Below are 26,530 nucleotides of genomic sequence, written 5' to 3'. Positions count from 1 at the left end.
GTTATATCAGGTTGTTTTTTTAATCTTTTTTCCACTTTTATTGAGACATAATTGACCTAAAACATTGTATTAATTTTGCTACATAATGATTTGATACATGTGTTAAGGTCAATTACTTTTAAAAATAATGCTTGGGGCGCCTGGGTGGCTCAGTCAGTTGAGCGTCTGACTTCAGCTCAGGTCATGATCTCACGGTTTGAGGTTTGAGTCCTGCGTCAGGCTCTGTGCTGAAAGCTCAGAGCCTGGAGCCTGCTTCAGATTCTGTCTCTCCCTCTCTCTGACCCTTATCCACTCATGCTGTCTCTCTTCAAAAATAAATTTAGAAAACATTGAAAAAAAATTTTTTTTTGAATAAAAAAAATAAAAGTAGTGTTTAACTTTCTTTTGAAAAATTTTTTGTGTATGTTAGTGCCATATGCCAAATAACATTTATTCAGAATGTTTGGGGAGAATTAAATTTGATACTATGTAAAAGCACTTCACATGGCATCTAGCTCTCTTCAGTACTTAAAATTTTGATTATACTGTTTTGTGGTTTGCTGTTTTCAGTTGTATATTGTGCAGTTTCCTCTTCTCAGTTTTTAAGCTTTGAATACTATTCCATCATGGTGTGCATACTGTTTTACATTCGACCCTTCTATTGTTGAATATTTACATTTGCCTTTTTTTTTTAATGTTTTATTTATTTGTTTTGAGAGAGAGTACAAGCAAGAGAGGGGCAGAAAGGGAGAGAGAGAAAGCATCTCCTGCAGGCTTCATGCTGTCAGCTCTAACTCCAGAACCATGAGATCATGACCTGAGCCGAGATCAAGAGTTAGATGCTTAACCAACTGAGCCACCGAGGCACCCCTGCCCTTTTTTAAAAATTATAAGTAATCCTGGAGTCAGCATCTTTTCTTTGTCCATAAGTGGTTATCTCTTTCAGGTAGAATTCTTACAAGTGATGTTTACCAAAGTCAAAGGATCGTAAATACTCCACAAATTATTCTGTAGTGAAGTTACACCAATTTATAAGCCACCACCAGCATCCCATCCTGTCAACCTTCTGCTGGCCATTACCATTTCTGTAATCTTAGTCATCTGGATGAGCAAAACAAAACCACTTGTTTTAGTATGTTATGGTATCGGTGGGTTAACTTTTTTTTTCCAGATATTTATGTTACTTGGATGTTCTCATTTTCATATCTGTCGCATTCTTTTTCTTTTTCCACCAAGAAAGCAGCAGTTGTACCTATATTTTATTCTAGTCAGTCTGGAGTTTATTAGGGAGTAAAGTGCAAGGTGGTGTGCTAAATGGATTTTCCTCCTTTAGGAAATCCAGATAATTAACTTTTTTTTCTCCTTAACTTGTGATGCCACTTTTATGATGTGCTTAGTTCTTACTGTAGGACCATATAATTCAAAAAGTCATGTAAACGGGTGCCTCAGTCAGTTAAGCATCTGATTGTTGATTTCAGCTCAGGTCATCATCTCACAGTTGGTGGGTTGAAGCCCCACATCAGGCTACCTGCTGACAGTGCAGAGCCTGCTTGGAATTCTCTCTCTGTCCCTCCCCAGCTCTCTCTCTCCCTCAAAAATAAATAAAACTTTTTTTTTTTAGTGTTACATAAGCAGACATTAATTCATACAAAGACTGAAGAAATTCTATCATGAAAACCCAAGCTATAACATTAGGAAGTATTGTTAATAAGCAATTATAACTTCATGCTCCAACTTGGTTATTACACTAATAAAACCTAAACATCCTTAAAGCAAGGAAGAACTTGGTATCAGGCTAAAAGAGCAGAACTTAATCTTTTTTTCTATGCTAATTGTTGCAGACCTTAAATAACCTAAGGCAGCCATAACTGGGTTTGATACATATATCTTCCGAACCATTGGTTTGGGAACCATATTTATATAAAACAAGGCTACTTTTATTTTTCATCGTAAAAATGCATTTTGAGGACTGGAGAATAACCACACTGATCTGATGCTGAAATAGGAAACATAATAAAAGCACTAGTTTTTCCTAGCACTGTTCATCAGCCCCATGTTTATTATGAGCAAAAAATGTTTGCTTAGGAGTAAAAATTGTATATGTAATGAGAACTGTGTTGTTATGAACTCATAGAAAGCACCAGAGTGTCGAGGGATGACAGTAAATTCTTTTATGTGTTTCTGGGCTTTGTAAAATCTGTTCCTTTTTTTTTTTTTTCTTTTAACCAATATTAATCTCTTTTGATTACTGAATATTTGATGATATATTTTCTTATCTGGCAGAGCAATTCATTTTTTTTTTAATGTTTATTTTGAGAGTGAGTGCGTGCATGTGTGAGTGAGCCGGCGGGGGGGGGGGAGGGGGGGGGCACAGAGAGACAAGGAGAGAGAACCCCAAGCAGGCTCCACACTGTCAGTGCAGAGCCCAACATAGGGCTTGAACTCAAACTGTGAGATCATGACCTGAGCTAAAATCACCAGTGGAATGCTTAACTGACTGAGGCATCCAGGTGCCCCTCATTTCATTTTTTATTCCCAGTTATTTTGGCTTTTCCCCCACCTTTATTCTTCTCCATTAATATTAGTACTTCCTGGCACTGTTCAGATTAATCTATGTAAAGCAAGTAATGCTAAGTACATATTTAAGGACTCAGTAAACATTCATTGTTGGTATTGACGTCGTTGCCTTTCCGTGATACTGCATTAAAAATTCTCTCTTGGGGCACCTGGGTGGCTCAGTTGGTTAAGCGTCCAACTTCAGCTCAGGTCATGATCTCACAGTCCGTGAGTTCGAGCCCTGCGTCGGGCTCTCTGCTGACAGCTCAGAGCCTGGAGCCTGCTTCAGATTCTGTGTCTCCCTCTCTCCCTGCCCCTCCCCTGCTCTGTCTCTCTCTGTCTCAAAAATAAATAAAAACATTAAAAAGAAAAAATTTCTTTACTGGGGTGCCTGGCTGTCTCAGTCAGTAGAACATGGGACTCTTGATTCAGGATCATGAGTTCAAGCCCCATGTTGGGCGTAGTGCTTAATTTTTTTTCTAAAAAAGAAAAATTCTCTTTTTTTGGGCTGCATGAGGCTTCAGGAGAAGGCTCCTTAATAATTAGATCTAAAAATAGTGGTCTGCCTTGAAAGATGGGAATTCTTCAGACAAACGCCATATTGCTACATGGTCACAGTTAATGTCCATATCTCACTTTCCAATTTGATTTGCTTACCCAGCTTTATCAGTCCCTTATTGCCTGCATATCTTTTCATTCTGTCTTTCTCTGGCACAGACATCATGATTCACAAATCAACTATATTGACCATAAACTTCTAGCTACCCTGCATCTCCCCTGCTCTGGATTAATAAACTGTCTTTGCTTCCTGTCAAATGCTTTTAGGAAGTCACACCACCAGGATTGATGGTTGTAGAAATGCATGGTTTTCGTTGTCAAGTGGCCCCTTCACACTGCCAGTTTTTCTTATTCCAGGTCACTTTTTATCTTCCATTCAGTAGAGCAGCCATTCAAACCTTTATCACTCTTCTGAATTCTCTTCATTCATTCTGAGCACTTCTGCTTTATAGGAAAAACAAGTGACCCTTCATCTTGCCCCAAAACTTAAAGATATATTTTCACGTGAGTGGTCTTGGACAGCATAATTTTTTCTTCAGGTACCTCGTTCCATCGAATATATACTTTTCTCTGTTTGAACTTTCTTTCTCTTCTTTCTCCGTAACTTGAATTTTTTCCGTCTTAAAAATGATTCAGAAGAACAGATGAGGCTCACTGTCCTTACTTCTTTACCTCACCTCATGTTATTTCACAGTCTGCCATCTGTCTCCCCACTTCCCCCAAATTATTGACAAAGATGACTTAATTGTTGGTGATCCAAATGGATCTGTCTCTGCAAAATGCCTGTAGCTTATAAAATAGGGTTTTATTTGTTATAAATTTTATATAACTGTGTTACATTAGCTGTAATGTTAAATTGATATTAATCTGTATTTTAGAATTTGAAAGGATTTAAACATGAAAGTGTGGCTGGCCCATATTTTTTCTACCTGTCTAGGAAATTTTGAATCTTACTGCTTTCTTTTCCCTATTATTATTCCTTTAGTTAATGAGGGCTTACAAAATTATCTCGTTGATGGTAGAGTTGTACCCAAAATTAGTTGTGCACATGTTTATTTAATTGGTGTCAGATGATGTAACTCTTTGAAGTAAGGCCTCTACAAAGGCCTAAGACATTATTGTAGAGAGTGAGAATTTGTTAGATCTGTTGTAGGGAAACAAAATTATTTTTGGAGTCACGCCAAACTGGTTTTGAATTCTGACTCTCCCATTACTTAAAATTAATGACCTTGTGGAAATAATGTAACATCTCTGAGCCTTAGCTGACTCATCTGTAAAAAGATCATAATATCTTTTTCACTAGATTATAAGGAAAGTGCTTACTAATAAGTCCCACAGCTGGTAGTCATGAGTATGAGTTTCTTTTGGCTATTCACACTTCCCAAGCCACCCAGAACTATTAAAGGTAGAATTCAGAAGCAGAGAACTGTGGACTTTTTTAATGTTTCCAAAGTGTTCCCATAACCTTTTATCCTCAGTAGACTCTTAAGTGTGTAATGGGCCACTGAGAAAGGAAATCATCAAAGCTTAAGAAACCTATCAAAGCTTAAAATTCTCATAGCTACAAAGGAACTGTAGTGTTTTGACCTTTTTATTATGTTTTTTGATAATTTTTTAACTATTCTTACATACCTGGGATTCCATATTTACAAACATCTTGGTTCTGATTTAATAAGTACATTAATACTTTAGATTGGATATGATATCCTGATTAAACTATTTTCTTATAGGAAATTTGGGTTAATTTCTTAAATTAAAATTTCCTAACTTTTTTATCAAAGGCTATGATCTTCTTGATAGAGCTCTTTTTTTTTTTTAAGTTTATTTATTTTTAATGTTTACTTTTGAGAGAGACAGAGAATGAGAGCAGGGGGTGGGGCAGAGAGAGAGGGAGACACAAAATCCAAAGCAGGCTCCAGGATCTGAGCTGCCAGCACAGAGCCCAACCGCGGGGCTTTTGAACTCATGAACCATGAGATCGTGACCCGAGCCGAAGTTGAACACAACCGGCTGAGCCACACAAGTGCCCCTAAGTTTTTTTTTTACTTTGAGAGAGACCATATGTGCACAAATGGGGGAGGGCTGGGGTGAAGGGAGGGGAGGGGGAAGAATGCCAAGCAGGCTCTGTGCTGTCAGTGCAGAGCCCCATTCAGGGCTCCAAGTCATGAACCATAAGATCATGACCTGAGCCAAAACCAACAGTCAGACACTTATCGCACTGAGCCTACCTCATGTCTTTTTTTCTTTTTTTTGCATTATTTCTTTTGGATAACTTACTTTAGACTTAGTATGTTTAACATTCTGAACATTATCCTCTCTTTTATTAAAAGAAGTACAAATAATGTAGGCTCATTGTGAAAATGTCACACTATGTAGAAATAAATGATTAATTTTATCCCTTTTTAGTCTGTTCAGCTTCTTCTCCAAAGATACCATTTTCTTGTATATCTTTCCTAGATAGTCTCTTTATACAAGTAATTACATAGTTAATCTCATTACTTTTAACTTAAATGGCAACTCAAATGCTATATGTGTTTTTACATGTTTTTGTTTCATTTTAACTATACTGTAATTTATTTTGGTGTCTCGTTCTTTTTCTAACCACTATTGATAAGCTACCTTATCCTAAGATTCCATCCAACAGATCCCATGCATGAGTATGTAAAAGGCCTGGGATATAAATGAGGAATACTTGTCTTTTGAAAAGGGCAGACATCACAGAATATGCCCTAAGACAGTACTGGCAGGGATGGTTGGCTCTTCGGTATTACTAGTATACAAAAGGTCATTAAGGTTGCTTAAAAATTCTTAGGAAATCTTTAGTTCTTTGTTTCATGAATTTCTCTCTTTATAGATTGATTCCTGTGTTAGTGAATGGCATGAAGTACTCAGATATAGATATTATCCTTCTTAAGGTAAGGAAACTTTTCTGATAAATAGGGAAGCTTTTTTCTTTTGACTTAGAGAATCTTTGAAGTTGACTGATAGAACATTTATTTAAAATAGACCCTGTGTAAATCTATTTCCTATTACGTATAATGTGCTGCAAAGTGCAGAGAAGCAAACGATGAGTTTGAGTGATAACAGGCTAACTTCATTGGAACCAGATGGTGACACTAGTAGAGAAATTTCCTCTTGATTCAAATTATTTGTAGCTTATTTTAAGCTATATTGAATATGATCTCAGTCTTATTCAGGTACTCTAGATTATACCAGTTGATGGGAGGCAATACTATAATGAGATTAAAAGTGCCTGATACCTGGTTACATGATAGTTCCTTCTCCCCTTAACACAGAACTGTTTTCTGCACAGAGGAGAGTGGTTCTTAACAAAGAGGTGTACTTCAAAACCATGTGCATGGCACCATCTCTCCTTATTCTGATTCTTTTATGCATGTACATGTTATTAGCTTATAATGCTGTTTGAGTATTATCAAAATTTTTCTTAAAACAGGGTGATGTTGAAGAAGATGAAACAATTCCTGATAGTGAACAAGATATAAGGCCACGTTTTCATCGATCGAGGACAGTGGCTCAGCAGCACGATGAAGATGGAATTGAAGAGGAAGACGATGATGACGATGAAATTGATGATGACGATACAATTTCTGACTGGAATCTAAGTAAGTCAGAGGGAAGAATACAGTTGCCTGCTTTGATAGCAACTTCATTGAGAAATCATACACATAATTGTACAGTGCCCTCATTAAAGGGTACAATTTAGTCATTTTCGTATATTCAGAGTTATGGAACCATCACCCCAGTAAATTTTGGAATGATTTCGTCACCCTAAAAATAACCCCATTCTTATTAGAGGTCGCTCCCCATATTTCTTCCAGTCCCCCAGCCCAAAGCAACTACCAGTCTCTATTCTGTCTCTCTGGAATTGCCTATTTGGGACATTTCCTATAAATGGAATCATACAATATGTGGTCCTTCATGACTGCCTTCTTTCACTTAGGATGTTTTCAATATTTGTTTGTGTTATGGTGTGTATCAGTATTTTATTTCTTTTTAATTTTTTTTTTAATGTTTATTTTTGAGAGAGGGAGAGACAGAATACGAGTGGGGGAGGGGCATCGAGAGAGATGGAGACACAGAATCTGAAGCAGACTTCAGGCTCTGCGCTGTCAGCACAGAGCCCGACACGGGGCTTGAACTCACAAACCGTGAGATCATGACCCAAGCCGAAGTCAGACGCTCAACGGGCTGAGCCACCCATGCGCCCCACTTCATTTCTTTTTAATGTGGAAAAATAATTCATTGTGTGGATATGCCACATGTTATTTATCCATTCATCACTTGATGGACATTTTGTTCTCCCTTTTGGCTATTGTGAGTAATGATGCTAAGAATGTTAATGTAAAGTTTGTGTGTGGACATATGTTTTCACTTGTGGATATAGACAGAAGTGTGATTACTGGGTCATATGGTATATCTTTGTGTTTAAGCTTTTGAGGAACTACCAGGCTGTTTTCCACAGTGGCGCCATCATTTACTTTCTTACCAGCATTATCTTACGGTTGTGGTTTCTGCATATGCTTGCCAGCATTTGTTGTCACTTATTTTATAGCTATCCTAGTAGATGTGATTATGCTTCTTAGAGACTTCTTACCTCAAACTGCCATTTTTCAAAAGGCCGTACATTTTGTTTGACATTATAAGATAGGAACATTGGCCGCAAGGTTTTCCTGTTTTCTTGATATAAACTTATTTTTCATGATAATTTGCCTGTTGATTATCAAGGATAACGCTAAAATAATATAAATTGTTTTCTCATTCTCAAAGTTACAAATGAAGTTTTTAAAACTCTTGTTTATTTTCAAACTTAATTGCAAATCGAAATCATCTATTGAGCCAACATTCCACCCCACCCCACACACTAATGAAATGAGGAATCTAGACACCTGTGTTTTGTTTTTGTTTCTGTGCTGGTCCTTAAAGTTTCATGCTCTAGTTCAAGGTTTCTCAACCTCCACATTGTTGACATTTTGCCACATGGTTCTTTGTTGTGGTGGCTGTTGTGTACATTGTAGAACGTGGAGCAGCACCCACCCCCCCACACACACAGTTGTCATGACCACCAGTGTCTCCAGACATTGCCCATTGTCCCCTGGGAAACAAAATTATGCCTAGTTAAGAACCACGGCTATAATTCAGAGTGTTGGGATTTCTAATAACTGATGAAACAGTTAAAGCCATGAATTATCAGACTGAACTGTGTAATTCATTTGGTTAAATAATGCTAATTCCTCTGTTGCCCATTTAGTTTTCTGTTCCTTAGAGTGCCCAATGTGCCCAGCACTAGGCCAAGGACTTGGCATGTGTATCCCATTTAATCTTACAACAGCCTTAGGTTGGTAAGGAAACTGCAAAAAGAGAAACTTGCCCAAAGTTGGTTAACATAGCTAGTACTAATGGCATATTTAATCTTGGGCTCCAAATCTCCCACAAGAGAACACGAGGTCTTCACTGCTGCCACAAATTATAGTAGCCCCCTGTAATCCACGAGGGGATATGTGCCAAGACCCCCAGTGGGTGCCTGAAACTCACAGATAGTACCAGACCCTCTAAGTACTATTTTGTGTGTGTGTGTGCGCATGTACATACATACATACCTATGATAAAGTTGAATGTATAAATCAGGCATCATAAGAGATTAACAATCATAATAGTAAAATAGAACAGTTATATTGGGTGCCTGGGTGCCTTAGTCGTTGAAGCTTGTGACTTCAGCTCAGGTCATGACCTTGTGGTTTGTGAATTTGAGCCCCATGTCGGGCTCTGTGCTGACCAGGTTAGAGACTGAAGCCTGCTTCAGATTCTGTGTCTCCCTCTCTCTGCAACCCCCTGCTTGGCGTCTCTCTCTCTCTCAAAAGTAAATAAACATTAAAAAAATTTTTTAAAAAGAGGATCATCTGCTTTTAGACTGCACTTAACCAAGGGTAACAAATCATGAAGTACAAAAAACTGCACAGTGAGGTGCTACTCTACCTCCTCCCAATATATCCCTGTAGGCTGGGAGCAGGATGGATTCAGATTATAATGTAGATAACATTACAAAAGTAATAATGTTCATTGAGTTGGGGGAAAGGAACTACTTCCCCTTCACATCCCACCCATTTTTATATCTTTCCAGAAGTTTTTCTGTGTACCTGTGGAAAAAACATGTATACCTTTTCCTGGAGAAGAGGTTGACTTTACAGCAGTGAAATGAAATTGATTTTGTGTATTTTCTTGGTTCTTTTCCATTTATTGTATAACTCATTCTATATCAGTATATAAAGATTTCACTCTCTTTCATGGTAATTTAATACTCATTGGTATGGTTCTGCCATACAGTATAACTAAGACTCTTACTGTTATGTAAGGTGTTACTTGTAGCCAGTTTAACAGCCTTTTTTAAAAAAGGATTTTACTATTGTTTAACAGTTTGTGATCAACTATTTAGTATGCCTAATCACATTGGAAAAAAAATTTTATACTTAATTTTTGTTACCATTTTGTTTTCTTAATTATTGCATTAAATGAAATCTGGATTGATACATAGTTCCTTGGCTAATAGTTCTTTGTCTGGAGAGAGTGCTTTCCAGCATATTTTATGCTTCATGCGCTGGTGATTTGTTCAGATTTATTTGCTTAACCTCCCACTAAGTCATTATGTATTTGATTCTGAATGATCTAGCCCTAAGAATGTTAAGTAGAAGTAATAAATGTACACATTTTGCTGCAGGTTAGTTTGCTCATTCTTGGTCATAAAAAAGTATTTCTTGTTTATAGAGATAGACTGTGTCCTATTTAATTAAATTCTTTGAAATGGTAGATGTATGAATAAAGTGTCATGCATGTAACCAACAGTCATGATAAGAGTTAATGATAATAGAGTTTAATATAAAATTTTTGAATTAAATATTTCTTTAGGAAAATGTTCTGCTGCTGCCCTAGATGTTCTTGCAAATGTGTATCGTGATGAGCTTTTGCCACATATTTTGCCCCTTTTGAAAGAATTACTTTTTCATCATGAATGGGTTGTTAAAGAATCCGGCATCTTGGTTTTAGGAGCAATTGCTGAAGGTAAGTCTAAGTCAGAACTGAACTGTGAAGTCCTTACAGGCACTAATGCAGATGGCCCACTTTAAAGAGTGTTACCCTATAAGCAGACTCTTCAGTCTGGAATTCACATACTCTCTTGTGTTGCTGATGTGAAATAGACAATACTATGATCTACATTAACTTAAAAAAGATATTTGAATTCAGAAGCCATCTTAGGATAAGTTTTACCTTTAACAGTGAACTATTCTTTAACAGCCATCGGCTTATCTCTAACAACACCCAGATAGTTCACAAATGCTTCTGTTACAGTAAAGGGAACAGAATGAGAGGACTAATGTCAGAAGCATCCCCATTGCTAGAAAAATCATGTTCTCCGTAGGTAAGTGTAAGAAACATGGTAGGAGAGTCTCCTCATTCTCTACAAAGCGTTATTATGTCCTAGCTGTAAGCCTGTATATACAAGAAATTGAAGTATTTTACAGGCACTTCTGAAAGCTGTAATTTGTGTAGCAGAAGTAAAATGAACTTTCCTAACCCTACTAGAAGATACTTAGGAGCAGTTAGCTCTCATTCCTTTTTTTTTTTTTTTTTTTTTTTCCTTAATTTTAAACAGATTATTATAGTATATTTATTGTAATGGAGATAATCTGAGTGTTTTTGATGGGTGCTTGTATGATTTTAGTATTCATTTGAAATAATTGTAACCGAATGTTAGCACTTTCTGCAAGATTTGTTACTTTTTATTCCAGGTTGCATGCAAGGCATGATTCCATACTTGCCTGAGCTCATTCCTCACCTTATTCAGTGCCTCTCTGATAAAAAGGCTCTTGTGCGTTCAATAACGTGCTGGACTCTTAGCCGCTATGCACATTGGGTAGTCAGCCAGCCCCCCGATACGTACCTGAAGCCATTAATGACAGAATTGCTAAAGCGAATCCTGGACAGCAACAAGAGAGTACAAGAAGCTGCCTGCAGGTGGGACAAATCCATAACAGTGTTCATTGTGGGGCATTCGAGTGGGTATTTCAGTGAGAAATTAATTTTTAACTCCATGATGGAATGTTAGTATTAAACCATTAGTGGAGCTTTTGTCATCTATAGGTTTTACCTGGTGGTTTTGCAAATTCAAATGTAAAGCAACTAGACCTCATTCTTTGCTGGTTCTTCAACTCATTCTTTTTTTCTCAGTGGCTTTGATAACAGTAGAATTCTCTTTTACCCTGATTCTCACAGACACCTGGAGTGGTGACGTTGGGAGTCTTGCTTTTGAAGGAATAACAAAAGTTTGGGTAGATTCACATCATTACTTTAAAGGTCAACAACTCCATAGAAAGTCCCACAGTGCAGTCACGTATCATCTCTCACTTAGTGAATATACCCCAGTAGCTACTCTGTTGGTCATGTTTGGAGCTGTGTTTTTATATCACATGAGCAGTTAGTTTCATTACTATAAATATTCCAGTTTTCTGGGACAAACCTTTGTGTTCTAAAAAGGCCTGACATATTTATAGGTCCTAACTTTTTAATTAGAATTTCTTTACTGTTGACTTTGTTTATAAGAAGAAACAGTTGTTGAAAAAGTGTGAATTTAAGTAGAGTTGGACTTTACCAGATGTGAAGCAGAAATACCTGGGAGATACCTCTAATTCGTAATAAGATGAAAGAAAGTTGAACCAAAGGGAGTTGGGTGATGAATAGCACTCTTTTTCTTTTTCTTTTTTTTGAAGTGAGGGGAGGATACAAATTATATTTGCTTTCCTACAGACATAATCTGTATTTTTTTTAAACTTTCTACTAGTTGTTAAGCATATATTAAATGCGGTTTACATTCCCTGCCATCTTTAAACTTAGAGGCTAGTACAGAATACTAAATAACTATATAATCATAATTCCTGGCAAGTGCTGTAAAGGAAATACATAAACAGTTTATAATTTAAGATGGGGCTTTCACTAACAAATGGTTTAAGCCTGTCATTTTAGGAAATCCCTGAGTGGGTAGAATAGAAGCTAATACAAACTTTAATTTTAGAAGTGAAGAGCCAGGTATACTTTAAGAATCCAGACAAATTTAGGTCTAAATTGAGGTAACTACTCAGACTCTGGAGTTTTTTCCTTTCTTGTACATTTGTGTTAATAGATAAGCCATACATACGGTAAATTTGTAGTAATAAACGCACTATGCATTCTGACGTATAATGTAGAACTTAGACCAACATTTTTAAGAATTGTGGAGGAAAAGTTGGCAAAAATAACCCACATATTTAAAATGTACAGTGGTATGACTTGATAAAAATATACATTATGGAACAGTAACCAAGATCAAGATAATTAGCACATCTCTCACCTCACGTAGTTGACAAAGACTTTGTCTTTTTCTGTGTGGTGAGAAGGGTTAAGATCTATGCTCAGCAACTTTCAAGTGTACAACACTGTAGTATTAATTATAGTCACCATGCTATATATTAGGTGCTCAGAATTTATTCTTGTAATTGCAAATTTGTGCCCTTTGACCACCTGCATCATCCCATTTCCCCTCTCCTGCTAAGAGAAACATTTAAGAGGTCATGACGCTCTGTTCCGATACATCTCAAACTAACTGTTAAAAATGTCATTTTGTGACTCAGTATGTAATCTGAAGGGTAAGGTGCAAGTTCGTTTAACATTTTTAATTCTGATTTCATTCATCTGGACCGGTCACTAGAATTTAAGCTCCCTGAAAATGGGGACATTGTTTTCTTCATTGTTCATTGCTGCATTCCCAGCACTAAGTGACTAAATAATAAATACCAGATAAATTTGTTGAATGTCTGAATATAAGAACCAACGATAGTTTTAGATTTTACCATTGTAGTGAAGCAGATGCACATAGGTGACAGCCTCTTTGAAGGAAAGGATAAGAAATGGGGGAGAAACAATAAAAATAAGCCTCTGTTTTGGTGAGATAAGGAGATAGGCATTTAAAGTGTAAATAGATACTGTATAAACTATAGAGGTAGCTTCCTATCTCTATTATAACCTATTCCTTTTCTACAACAGCAGTAATCTCTCTCTCTTTTTTTAACTGTAGTGCCTTTGCTACCCTAGAAGAGGAGGCTTGTACGGAACTTGTTCCTTACCTTGCTTATATACTTGATACCTTGGTCTTCGCGTTTAGTAAATACCAGCATAAGAACTTGCTCATTCTTTATGATGCCATAGGAACTTTAGCAGATTCAGTAGGACATCATTTAAACAAACCAGTGAGTATCTGTTCTTAACTGTTAAGAAAAAAAATTCTAGCATAGTTAAAATCAGTAGGTTAACATGTATGTGGAAATGAAAATGTTTGGGGAGATGTGAACACTTAGTTACTTTAAGAATGTATATCTTTAAAAGGCAGCAAGCATTTTTACTTTTTAGATGGTATTAATAAATATGTTCTTGGTGTGGAAGTTATATCAGTATATCACATGAATGCACCAACACGTTTTAGAAAAGGGATGGGATCCCTGGGTGGCTCAGTCGGTTAAGCGTCTGACTGGCTCAAGTCCTGATCTCACAGGTCATTAGTTCAAGCCTTACATCAGGCTCCGTGCTGACAGCGCAGAGCCTGCTTGGGATTCTCTCTCTGCCCTTCACCTGCTCTCTTTCTCGGTCTCTCAAAATAAATAAATAAACTTTATTCATTTAAGTAAATGAAAATTTTTTTATAAAATAGAAAAGGGATAAAGGATTTCAACTTTTAATTCCAAGTATTTTTCTATCCACCACTTCATAAACATTGTAGCTTTAGAGTACCATATCTAAATGTCTGTGTTTTCTTGCTGGAACTTACAGGTATGGGGAATATATACTAAGGTAAAACAACGAGAAATTGGATAAGTTAAAAATGCTAAATAGCAGTATAGAAGAGGAGGTATGTTTGGCTAAGAATCCAAACTCTTGTTTCTAGTAGTGTTAAGAAGAAGGTGATGGAATTGGATTTGTTTAAATAGGATTAAAATAATAGAATTTCATTATAGCTCAAAATTCCCAGCAGAAGAATAGATTACATCTTTATGATTGCTATATAAGAAGTCTTGAGAAATTGTCTGTGTTTATAAGTTATACTTAAAACGGTGCAAGACACTTGGTTCATGGGTTTGCTTTGATGTTGGTTTTGCTTTGTGTGCTGGGGCGTGGGGAGTGTTTCTCTGAATGTCTTAGAGCCTTTAGAATCTGTGCCTCTTGTTTACATGATTACTGTTGTTTATTTAGTATTTAGCTGTTTATGGATTCTAACGTTTAAAAAAAGACACGTAAATGACTGTCGATCTTTTTCTACAAATGCCCCTGTAAGTTTACCTATCATTTATAACATGCTGTACAACAAGAGCCATATTACATGTTGCAAGTTCCAGAACTAAAAAAATTCAGAATAAAATTTACAGGAATTATCCCTTATTTTGATCAAAGGATTTTTCTGTAGTGTGTTTGTATGCATTTTATTTCAAGAAGGATAGAAGATGACTTAAGAATAGAGTAAGATTATATAAATTAAAAGATAAGGCCAAAAGTAAAAATTTTAAAGGTGCTAAGAGGAACAGACTCAATCTTACAAGGCATTCTGTAATGATTTTACACAATTACTCTAAGTGGATTTTAATTTTCATAGACCCAAATTGGACTTATTTACATATGATAGTGGAGCTTTATGTGTTTTTCATCATTATAAATAGGAATATATTCAGATGCTAATGCCTCCACTGATCCAGAAATGGAACATGTTAAAGGATGAAGATAAAGATCTCTTCCCTTTACTAGAGGTATGCTAAGCTGGCAACCATTACTCTAATAGTAGTGTTTCAGCAAAAACAACATGTCTAAATATGAAGTGTTGAGTGTGCATGATAAGTAAAATGTTAATACGTTTGCATTCTGAACCATTTCTGTTAAAATGCTGAGTAAGTATGTAACTGCTCTTACTTTAATTATGTTACAACCATACTAAGAAATACTGTTAAATAGAAAAAGCGTAATGGATCCTATATATATATATATATATATATATATATGTGTGTCATGTGAATTTAGCTACATTTCTTTGTATGGATACAGAGCTATACCATGATAATTAATATAGTTCAAATTATTTTATGTGTTAATGTATTGTATATACACACATACTCAGACTTACGTGAAGTAGCATTGGGACTTGGTGCTAGTAGGAGGGACTTTACTTCATACCCTTTCTGACCAGCTTGAGGTTTGATATTTATTTATTGATTGGTTGATGGGTGGGGAGGGGGGCTTCCCCTTACCAGCAGCAAACTTAAAGCCATGGCTGGCATCCAAAGGAGAGGTTTGAAAAGATAACCTGCTATTATAGAATAGTAGAGCAGGCTAATAAATGGCCAGAATTATACCGAGTACACTCCTAAAGCATTTGTTATAATTTTATGGTACCCAGAAATTTACTTCTGTACTTTATTCTTTCTAGTGCCTATCTTCAGTTGCCACAGCCCTGCAGTCTGGTTTCCTTCCATACTGTGAACCTGTGTACCAGCGTTGTGTGAACCTCGTACAGAAGACTCTTGCACAAGCCATGGTATTTTTAAAAAATACTTATATATGCCCTCCGGGCATCATAAACATTTTTCTATGGATAGGCATAATGCATACACATTTTTTTCATGTAATTGATTCAAAGTAAGTCTTTTAAAACTTTGTCTAATTTCAGCTGAACAATGCTCAACCAGATCAGTATGAGGCTCCAGATAAAGATTTTATGATAGTGGCTCTTGATTTACTCAGTGGCCTGGCTGAAGGACTTGGAGGCAACATTGAACAGCTGGTAGCCCGAAGTAACATTCTAACACTAATGTATCAGTGCATGCAGGTGAGACTCATTAAATTAAAATTAATTAAGACATGATTCTCTGTGTTACATTGGGGTTAATACCTTCTTATTCCTTGTAGGATAAAATGCCAGAAGTTCGACAGAGTTCCTTCGCCCTCTTAGGTGACCTGACGAAAGCTTGCTTTCAGCATGTTAAGCCTTGTATAGGTATGAATATTTTCTACTGCTGTGATGTGATTTTTAACAATAGTTTTACATAAGCTACGTTTTTGTATTAAACTGAAATGTCATGGAATCCCAACATTTATAAACATGCATTTTACTGGTAAAAGGTGCTCTGAGTGAAGCAGGTGGGATGGGAACCCCCTTGCTCCTTTGAATTCATCATCAACTACAGCAGCTCATTAGGCACTTGTGTGACTGGAGAAAAGCTGGAAAAATATTTAGTATAAAGGACATGCCACCTGTGAAGCCTTGGGACTGTATGCCAGTTTATGGATAATTTTTGAATAGCCTCTTTTTGGATTAGAGGTAACCAAAAATAATAACAATCAGGTTTTCTCATGATAAAACAGTGTACTTTCTCGGATATCCTAGGGAACTTTTCAAACAGTTTACATCAAAAGTAAATAATGATTTGTTTTTATTTTAGTAGGATAGCATTTGTTTTAGCCTTTTGTGATGATAATAAAGGATTCCTTAAATAACATCAACTATGATTTGACTATCAAAATCATGGATTAAATGGGTTTTGGGTTTTCTTTCATATCTGTATCCCAATGTTTTGAATAATTCTTACTTATGATACACTTTTTTGGGGTTTTTTGGCATTTCCCCCCCCCAGTTTTATTGAGATATAATTGACATATAACATTGTATAACTTTCAGGTGTACGACATAATGATTTGAAATAGGTATATATTGCAAAATCACAGTAAGTTTAGTTAACATCCATCGCCTTAATATAGTTAAAGATTTTTTTTTCTTACTGAGAACTCTTAAGATCTGCTATCTTACAATTGGAAGTTTGTAGCCTTTAACCAGCTTCGTCCAATTCCCAATTGTGCTTTTGAATAACAACTATATTTCTGAACTTTGAATAATATCCTGTATTAAACCCTCAAGTTTAAGCCTAATTACTCTAAATGAAAGTGTAATCAATTCTTGTTTTATGGAAAGCTTGTTCTACAGATATTTACCACCGATTTAGTGTTTATGAATTTAAACTTGTATGAAGGGTTTCATTTCTTTTTTTTTTTTAAGAGTATATAGATGTGTATCTTCTTCAGGAGGTACACCATGTCTAGTTATCTTTCTTTCTCTCTCTCCCTCTCTCTGTGTTATCAGCTATGATTGTTTTCTAGGTTAGGGTTTCTCAAGCAGGGCAATTTTGACACCCCCGACCCTCCCAAACATTTGGTAGTGTCTGGAGACATTTTGTTTACCACTGAGGGTGTGTTACTGATATCTAGTAGGTAGAGGCAAATGATGTTGATAAACATCATACAATGCATGATACAGTGCCCTGCCCCTCACCAGCCCCTCACCCCTGCCACGACCCCTCCCACCCCTTGCCCCACAGCAGAATGATCTGGACCAAATGATTGGTATTACTGAGATTTAGAAACCCTGTCTCAAATCCACGAATTTATTGGGGGTTTAAAAAAAGGATGTTACTCTAATTCATTTAATAGTGAGAATACGTACATAGAGTCCTTTTTCATACCGGTATATTTATTACCGAGAGATACAAACCTTATAGGGGAGGCAGGATAATTACTTGATTCTTTCTCTTTGTTTACCAGTTTTCAAAATAATGAATTGATTCCCAGCATCTTCCACAGGTATCTATATTGTGTTTCAGAGTTTAGTTTTTGTTTGTGTTTGGTTCTTTTTTGAGTGTCAGTATGAATTCATGATGCTCAAATTGTCCTACCACTGGCAGTGGGAGCTTAATCAGATGGGCTCCTTAGTCCTTCCTGGTATGACAAAATAGTCCAGGCTTGTTTTGTACATTTCCTGCCTTTACCCTGCAATGAGATGTTTCTCTGATAGCCTTTATTCCTTTCAGTGGAAAATATTTAGAGACTATAATCTGAGCACTAAGGTAAAAGTTACTTTAAAAGCCAAAACCATTGATGTAAAAAAAAAAAAAAAAATTTGTGTGTGTGAAAAAATGAGCTTTGAAGAAAGCTGTATCAAGTTTTCCTCATTTTTAATTTGAATTTTCTGTCTCATGATGAGAGATTTCTTGACCAACTCTTTTAATAATATCTCAAATAGACCAAAACTTCTGTTTCCTCTTCTACTTCATAGAAAGTTCAATGCCCCTTTCACTTTCTTAAAATAAATACTCTCCGTACCTTTTAGAAATTATTTCTTGCCTAGATTTCAGTTTCCACCTAGTAGATTTCCTTTAAAGCACAGTACACTACTGTTGAGAAGTTTACTACATAGTTGTTAAAAAATTTTTTTTCTAGCTGATTTCATGCCTATATTGGGAACCAACCTAAATCCAGAGTTCATTTCAGTCTGCAATAATGCCACATGGGCAATTGGAGAAATCTCCATTCAAATGGGTAAGATCTTTTTCCCCTTTAAGAGCACTGTATAAATTGTTAGATGCCTTAGTATATTTAGAATTGCTTTTTCTTTATAATTTAAATGAATTTTATATACATATATTTATTATTAACTTGTGTCACAGTGAATAGAGGGAGCAAAGTATTTTCCATTGATATTTTAACATTCAAATTTTTCTTTTTTGTTTTCTCTTTTGGGGATGATTTAGGTATAGAGATGCAGCCTTATATTCCTATGGTGTTGCACCAGCTTGTAGAAATCATTAACAGACCCAACACACCAAAGACGTTGTTAGAGAATACAGGTACCATATGACTGAACTGTTATGGTGAAGAGAAAATTATTTGCCTTTAAGGTTAAGATGCGTAGAGAAACCAAAGCAAAGCTAGCTTTAGAAACCCAGCTTATTAGGAAGAACTATTTTAGATTCTCCGTAATGATACGTACTGTTTTAACTGTATTCCATAACCAGTTTTCAGAGACTTTGAAAAACACTTCTTTCCTATTCTGTGTGTTTAATACTCCCTAAAATGGACCCCAGCTAAAATAACTACTGAACAGTATGAATTTTAATTTTACATTAATTCAGAGAGTAACTGGCAGCTGGGAAGTAATTTTTCTTTTTAATCTATAAAAGTGTGGCCAAAAATATCCTTCACTGTAGTAGTGGCTAACTGGTTAACAATGGCATGTGTATTTTGTATTTTATTGTATACTTTCCTTCAAATTGAGAACTTAGGCAGTACCTTGTAGGATTTTTATTCAGGAGGCTTGTTTCTCTTTTGCATTGATAGAGAGCATGTTGATACTAAAGAGTACCTTCCATACTATAGAACACATTTCTGGGTGATTTTTTTTTCCCACCCTCCCTAATTTTTGCTAATAGTGATAAAAGGTGTAAATTTTATTTTCAATCAGGCACATCCTTTTCTTTTACATACCTAAGATAATTTGAATAAATATAGCCAGTGAGGGTTTTACCGAAATACTGGACAAAGATTAAAATAAGGTTTTCTAAATAAGGAAATTTGTTTTCAAAGGCATTTTAACTTTATATGTTTTAATTATAGAAAGCTTATATTTTAATGTGATGAAAATTGATATGTTTATTGGTATGGAAGGAAATCTTTCAATTTTGAAACAGTTATATAGCTGTTTGGCTGTATGGGTACTGTTTATTTTATAAAGCGAATTAGATTTTTCTTGCTGTAAAGTACAAAAATGTATGTATTAGGATGGTTATGAAATCTTGTCGGGTTTTTATCTTTAGAATGCAGTACCTATACATGACATTCAGATTTGGAACACTTACCATTATAAAATTACTGTTGAACCTGAAGAAACTTCCTATTTATTTTTAAATGTGAATGCATAACAGCAAATAAATGTTGAATGTAATGTATATTAAAGTTTCTTGTGGGATATCAGCTTGTGAATTTGTTACAGCTCCATTTACAAATTGGCTTTATTATAAGTTTATGTTCTAAGTATGATTCTACTCTAAGTAAACCAAAAAGTAGTTGATTATGCTCATCAAGTTGATAGCTTAAATTGATAAGAGATTCAGTGGATTCATTTTATCACAAATGGCTGCAGAAAATGTTTCCATTATTCCTTATCCAAAGGGCAGGGGCTAATTATTAAAACCACTGTCAATGACTGAGGTCAATAGATTTTAGCAACTTAATTACCATTTTCTTAATATTTCATAAAGCCAATTCCTTAGTGTATGCCGTTATTTGCTCTTTTTCCAATTAGTATATCCTACACTGAACTTTCTCAATGGACCATCATCTGCTTTATCGCATGTTTCATTGGATCGTTCATACTTGCCTGTTTAATGAGAATGTTGCATAGTTTGTGTCTTTTGAACATAGGTTTTCTTTCTCTTGCTTCATTATGAATCTGCTGGATTTTAGTATTATCTGTGTAGTTTGCTTCAAGTAATCCTTAAACATTTTTCTTTACCCCCCCCCACCCTTTTTTTATGAAAGGTTAACCTGTAAGTTTTTGAGAGAACACCATTAAAGCACCTTATGGTTTGTTTTCTGTTTGTATTTTTTTTCCCGTTGTGTATAAATGTATTTATATGTATGTACCTTTGAATTGCAGAATGCAGTTCTGAGTTGCACTTCTTTTAGCTCTTTGTAAGTTTAAGGACTTCCTGAATTTTGATGGTGAATATGTTTGAGTAATTCCCACTTCGAAATTTTTTTTTTAAGTAAAATATTAGCATGTAATCAGTATGATGTCTTATCTATTTTATGCTATTGCCTTTTATAGCAAAGACAGATTATTTGTTTATTCCTTTTGTCCACATATCACCTCATTACAGTGGACTATAAATTTCCTTCCTGTCAAATATGGTTTGAAAATAGTGGGCTATTATCTGAGCTGTTACCATTATCACCATCAGAGGTTTATTGGAATGGGATTTGACACAACACAGCAGTTTTCCAATTCCTTCATTTAGTGCATTACTGCAAAACCTAAAATTTGACCATTGATTTGAAATTAGGCAATATGGCAATTTGCTATCAGTCCACTGGTTTTAGAAATCTTAACAGACAAAAAAATCTACCTAAATTGGAATTAAGTTCCTCGATTTTCAAAGATTGGAAATCACTTATTTAAAAAGACATAGAGAAGTAAAGAAATTTTAACTGTTTTAACTTCTGAGAACTGTGTTTGAGTGAACAATTCAGAAATGTAATCTTTCACATTTACTAATATTTCTTGGGGGAAGAACATAGATTTCATTATTAAATTCTGAAATTTCAACTGGCCTTGAATGGAGAATCTCTAAATCCATCTATTTAATCGCTCATCTTTTTATTAACAGAATGTCTTCACACTTGATTGAGCGAGAAAAGCAATTCATCCTGGTTTTTGGTGTTCTCTCAATCTTTAAAGTTTTTTTTAATTCCTTTCGTTTTCCTTTTTCCAAGAGTATGCCATATATGTTGCTGCCCCTTATTTTAGGGGGTGGTAATAAACAGCACTGGTGAAATCTTATGTTTATTATCATACACAAATTCTGTTGGTTTCTGTTTCTGAGTTATTTGTTGTTTTTTCTTTATTTTTTCTCCTTCCCCCTCATTTGCTCATGTCTTGGTTGGCGTTTGGTGGTGTATAACCGTGATTGCGTTACCTTAGCAATAACAATTGGTCGTCTTGGTTACGTTTGTCCTCAAGAGGTGGCCCCCATGCTACAGCAGTTTATAAGACCCTGGTGTGTATTATTCAATCTTTTTTTTTTAATTCATTTTTCTTCACTCTTTCTTTCTCTTTCTATCTCACTTTTAGATATATTTTCAGTTGGTTACAAAAATCACAATCCTTAATCATTGCCAACCATGTGACTAATCTTGTCCTATCAGGTTTGTGAGGTTTTTCAGTAGCATCGTCATGTATATTTATTTTTATGTTGTGGCTAACGACTAATTGATGCATGGGATAAGATTGTCACATGCTTGCTGTGTTAAAAAGCTTGATTATACATGAAAAGCATTTAAATATCCACCAGTAAAATAAAGATGCATGCAAATTCTATAAATTTAGGTTTTTGCATTGTTTCTTTTTTAGAATTAATTTGAAAACTTGGATTGCATTAAGAAATACATGTTTAAATTACGTTATGTATAAAAACCTTATTTGCTTGTTAATGTTAAAGATAAACATCTACACCATAAGTTGTATAATAATAGTTTATATTGTGGCAGTATATCCTATGTTCTGCTTCTTTCGATTGATAATCTTTCAATTCAAGTCATTTTTAGTAGTGTTTAATGGAATACAAGTCATAATACAGTTTTAAAAATTAATAATTTACTCTTGGCTCACCCTCCTTAATAGTTAAACGGGAGATTAAAAACCAACTGTCCATTTTATAGATGCAATCTATTAATAAGAAAATGTGAATTTCGAGGTTTCCACTATACTGAGATTAGATGGGCCCAACATGCAGGAAGTATGAGAAACTTAAACTTTATGAAAATTCTTTGAATATAAACATTATACTGTGCTGCTTATTCCATTAAATACTGTCCATTAGTATTGTGATTGAACCTGCTTTTTACTTAAATGCTAAACTCAATTCTATAATTTAATAGGTGCACTTCTCTGAGAAACATAAGGGACAATGAGGAAAAGGATTCAGCATTTCGTGGGATTTGTACCATGATCAGTGTGAATCCCAGTGGAGTAATCCAAGTAAGATGTTCATAAAGATTTTTTAACTTTTAATATTCTGAGTAATGAAACTTTTTAAAGGGTCACCTGTTTTAAAGCTTTAAATCATGAAAACATACCAAATATTGCATATATTTTCAAAGGTACTAAAAACTATGTTTTTAAAAAGATGTGTTATTTCTTAATATCTTGAAATGGTAATGCTTGTTTGTGATTTCCTAAATCTTTTTTTATGAAATAAATAGATTGAGGTAATAAAGTCAGATTCTTGTCTCAAATTAAGCCAAAGCATCTTTCATCTACGTCCACTTTGTACGTGCCTCCTATCATTGAATATCAGTTTGTTGAGTTTGCAGATACCTACCCTTAACAGTGACCCAAATAGCTTAGGTTACTCTTTGTTAAGAGTAGGTTACTCTTTCTGTTATTTAGAATTAAACTTAGAAATTCAGTAGTGAACAAGAGAATAGTGAATTAGCCATTAAAACTGCTTTAACTTGGAGAGCTTATGATTTATTCATCGTTATTTTGTTTCTCATCTTAGTTTTATATAATATCTAGATATTTTTAGCATTTAAAAAAATTATTTGGCAAAAGTATAAGATATGAGTCTGATAACCTCTGGACCCAAGTGTCAATTTGCAAGACACAAAACAGGAATGTGTTGATTGACACCACGTGTATGAAATTAACAAAATGCAGGCTGTAGAATTCTAGGTTAAGTATCCCAGGTTCCTCAACAGATGAATTGTAAGGAAAAGTATGGGAGGGGTTTTCAAGAAAATACCCTTTCATTTCCAAGAGATAACATGCTTTGAACATCTTTTAATTAACACTTTTTGATATTTCCTGTCTTGTGTTAATGACTGTTGTTTGTTAGTTCAAGTTTAGAAACATTATGTGAATTACAAGTTTATAAGATTCAAATTGATATAGGTGATCAGCATTGAAAAGTTAGAAATGGAAAAAATCTTTTGACTAATTTCTCATTCATAAAACAATAACCTAGTATTAAAATAAGCCTGTACTATTTTTGGAAATGGTCCCTACTTACAAAATAACCTCCTGGCATTAAGTTTCTGGTTGGTTTTTTTTTTGTTTTTTGGGGTTTTTCCTCTCAATATCAAAGAACTTTATGTCATCTTTAATGTGTTTAGAGTTATATGATGTATACTACATTACAAAGAAACATTTTCCCATCAGAATTTTGTTGTTTTTGTTTGGTTTTGAATTCACATTTTAAGACCTTAAAACTAACACATATGTATGTGGTCATGAAATCACTGCCAGTTTAAGAGCTGGTAGAAATCTCTGCTTTTTACATTCTTCACTTATATGTGGTTAAAAGAAAATATCTTAAGGTCTGTTTTTTATGTTTAAATTTTTAACAACAGAGTGATATTTGGAAGACAGGGAATCATAATTCTAATAAACCAGATCCTCAGGCACATAGAATTTTATTTGCTTAAATATGTGTTTTATGTACATATTTCAGTCGGTAAATTTTGAAATTTAAGAAAGTGCCCTGAATTAAATAGCAGAATTTTAAATAGTTGACATCAGAACATAAGCAGTATCTTAAATGCTATATATTGAACTGCTGTTGAAGTCTGCTAGTCAAGATTGACAAATACTTAAATGAAACATTTAAAGCCTATTGTCACCTTGTTTTCATAGTGAGAATAACCCAATTATCTTTCAAATAATAGAGCATTGGATATTCTTTTTTGCTTGGGTTGGGTTAGGTTGGATTGGGTATTATAACTTGATATATAATTAGTTTTTCTTCTAACTTTTGGTCATTTTGTTTTAAGTTTCGACCTGAAGTTTAGATCTGTTAATTCCTATACTCCCAAGCTTATTTGGCTTCTACTTAGCTAGCTTTAAATTATTTCTAGGCCAGTCAGAACTGTAAGATTATCGAATTTATGTATTTCCCCTTTTTTTTTTCTCCAGTTTATTTATTTATTTATTTTGAGAGAGAGAGAGAGAGAGAGAGAGAGAGAGAATCCTAAGCAGGCTGCACACTGTCCATGCAGAGCCTAGTGTAGGACTCAATCACATGAACCATGAGGTTATGACCTGAACCTAAATCGAGTCGGATGCTTAACTGACTGAGCCACCCAGGCACCCCAATTTATATATTTAATTCATTGAATGAAGGTTTTTAAAACTGGTGTTCATTTAATATTTTCAGTCCATTGTTGATGCTCATTAGACTGGGGTTTTGGAATAGGAAATCTAATACAAAGGGGCATTACATTCCAATATAAACTGAATGAGTAGAGGTTTCTCGATGGTGGAATAATAGGGATACCCATTAAGTAATCCTTTATAATTCCTTATCATAAAAAAACTTGAGGTAGGATTTGGTTGTGATAGGTACGTTTTGCTGTGTTTGACAAATAGCAATCTAAGATGTGTTTCCTGCTTGTTACAGGATTTTATATTTTTTTGTGATGCTGTTGCATCGTGGATTAACCCAAAAGATGATCTGAGAGACATGTTCTGTAAGGTAAGGTAACTAAAAAGTTTTTATGGTAGATATCTTGGGACTGTTACAATCCTGGTTGGAAAGTTTAAATTACTTTTATATTTCATATGAAACTTGGACTCTTTGAATCCGTATTGATTGGTAGACCATATAACCTTTGGTCTTGGCAAAAAAGTTGGCTTGATCTTTTCTTAAGGTATAGCAGTGACTCAATAGAGTACACACTTCAAAAATATTTTCTGAAGCAATACCACTGATTTCATGTGGTCCCACTATCCCACCTGTACAAAACAGCATATATGTTCAAAGATGACTGGCTGAGATTTGAAGCATAAACTGTTGAACAAAGTAATTTTAAGTGTTTTACACAGGGATTAAATCTGTATAGTTGTTCTGGTAGTGTCCCTCTGGATTAACTGCAGTCAGTACTCAACCATTAACAAAATAAGAAATACAGTGTTACACATTTGAATCACCTATTACTGAAATTAGTGAACTGTGGTTGCAGATGTGAACCCAAAAATTTATATATTTTCAATTTGAAAAAACTTAATGTGCCATAGGAATTTTATCCCTTGATCGAGTTCTGTACTTTCTTGTATTAGGTCAGAGTTTATTTAGTATATATCTCTTACTAGGTCACTTGCTGAATTCTATCTAAACTTTCCAAAGCCAAGTTCAGCACATATTATGTGGTGCTTTTATTTTTTATTATTTTTTTAATGTTTATTTGAGAGACAGAGACAGATAGCGGGAATGGGGAAGGGGCAGAGAGAGAGAGAGAGAGAGACAATCTGAAGCAGGCTCCAGGCTGTGAGCTGTCAGCACAGAGCCCAACACGGGGCTCAAACTCAGAAACTGTCAGATCATGACCTGAGCTGAAGTTGGGTGCTTAACCTACTGAGCCACCCAGGTGCCCCTTTTATGAGGTGCTTTTAGACAGGATACACCAACAAAGTTTGAGAATCACTGCTTTAAAATGGATAAAATTTTTTAAAAAGATTGGAGTTTTTCTCTTGTTAGTGATAAATTAATGATTTTTTTTCACTTTTTGCAGATCCTTCATGGATTTAAAAATCAAGTTGGGGATGAAAATTGGAGGCGTTTCTCTGACCAGTTTCCGCTTCCCTTAAAAGAGCGTCTTGCAGCTTTTTATGGTGTTTAATCTCATACACTTAAGCTGCAGTCCCATAATTAGGGGTAAGTTGTAAGAAGTTTTGAGTTTTTCAGGGTGAAGAATCTTAGGTCTGCAATCTAAACCTACTGAGTGAAATTAAAGCTATATGTTTTTCTACAGA

The 26,530-nt window shown here is 35.0% G+C and overlaps 1 protein-coding gene across 3 annotated transcripts in view; it reads left to right on the top strand.

Moving 5' to 3' along the window:
* TNPO1 (transportin 1) overlaps window positions 1–26,530 on the top strand; it is a 94,331-nt gene that overhangs the window by 59,844 nt on the left and 7,957 nt on the right. For 2 of the 3 annotated variants that reach the window (XM_060635565.3, XM_078449074.2), the window contains exons 10-24: window positions 5,948–6,008; window positions 6,548–6,716; window positions 10,015–10,167; window positions 10,896–11,121; window positions 13,214–13,385; window positions 14,844–14,930; window positions 15,605–15,712; window positions 15,845–16,003; window positions 16,084–16,171; window positions 18,445–18,543; window positions 18,756–18,851; window positions 21,704–21,779; window positions 22,660–22,759; window positions 25,179–25,253; window positions 26,290–26,432. In XM_060635565.3, the coding sequence (XP_060491548.2) occupies window positions 5,948–6,008; window positions 6,548–6,716; window positions 10,015–10,167; window positions 10,896–11,121; window positions 13,214–13,385; window positions 14,844–14,930; window positions 15,605–15,712; window positions 15,845–16,003; window positions 16,084–16,171; window positions 18,445–18,543; window positions 18,756–18,851; window positions 21,704–21,779; window positions 22,660–22,759; window positions 25,179–25,253; window positions 26,290–26,397 (1,777 nt within the window). In that variant the 3' untranslated portion in view covers window positions 26,398–26,432. Of the gene's footprint in view, window positions 1–5,947; window positions 6,009–6,547; window positions 6,717–10,014; window positions 10,168–10,895; window positions 11,122–13,213; window positions 13,386–14,843; window positions 14,931–15,604; window positions 15,713–15,844; window positions 16,004–16,083; window positions 16,172–18,444; window positions 18,544–18,755; window positions 18,852–21,703; window positions 21,780–22,659; window positions 22,760–25,178; window positions 25,254–26,289; window positions 26,433–26,530 lie in introns of those variants that run through there. The other variant, XR_013556472.2, reaches the window with a different exon arrangement.

The sequence above is a fragment of the Panthera onca genome, chromosome A1 (genome assembly GCF_046562875.1).
Source record: "Panthera onca isolate mPanOnc1 chromosome A1, mPanOnc1 haplotype 2, whole genome shotgun sequence".
Lineage (NCBI taxonomy): Eukaryota > Metazoa > Chordata > Mammalia > Carnivora > Felidae > Panthera > Panthera onca.
The sequence above is the reverse complement of the archived record's forward strand: the minus strand, read 5'-3'. Positions and strand labels throughout refer to the sequence as shown.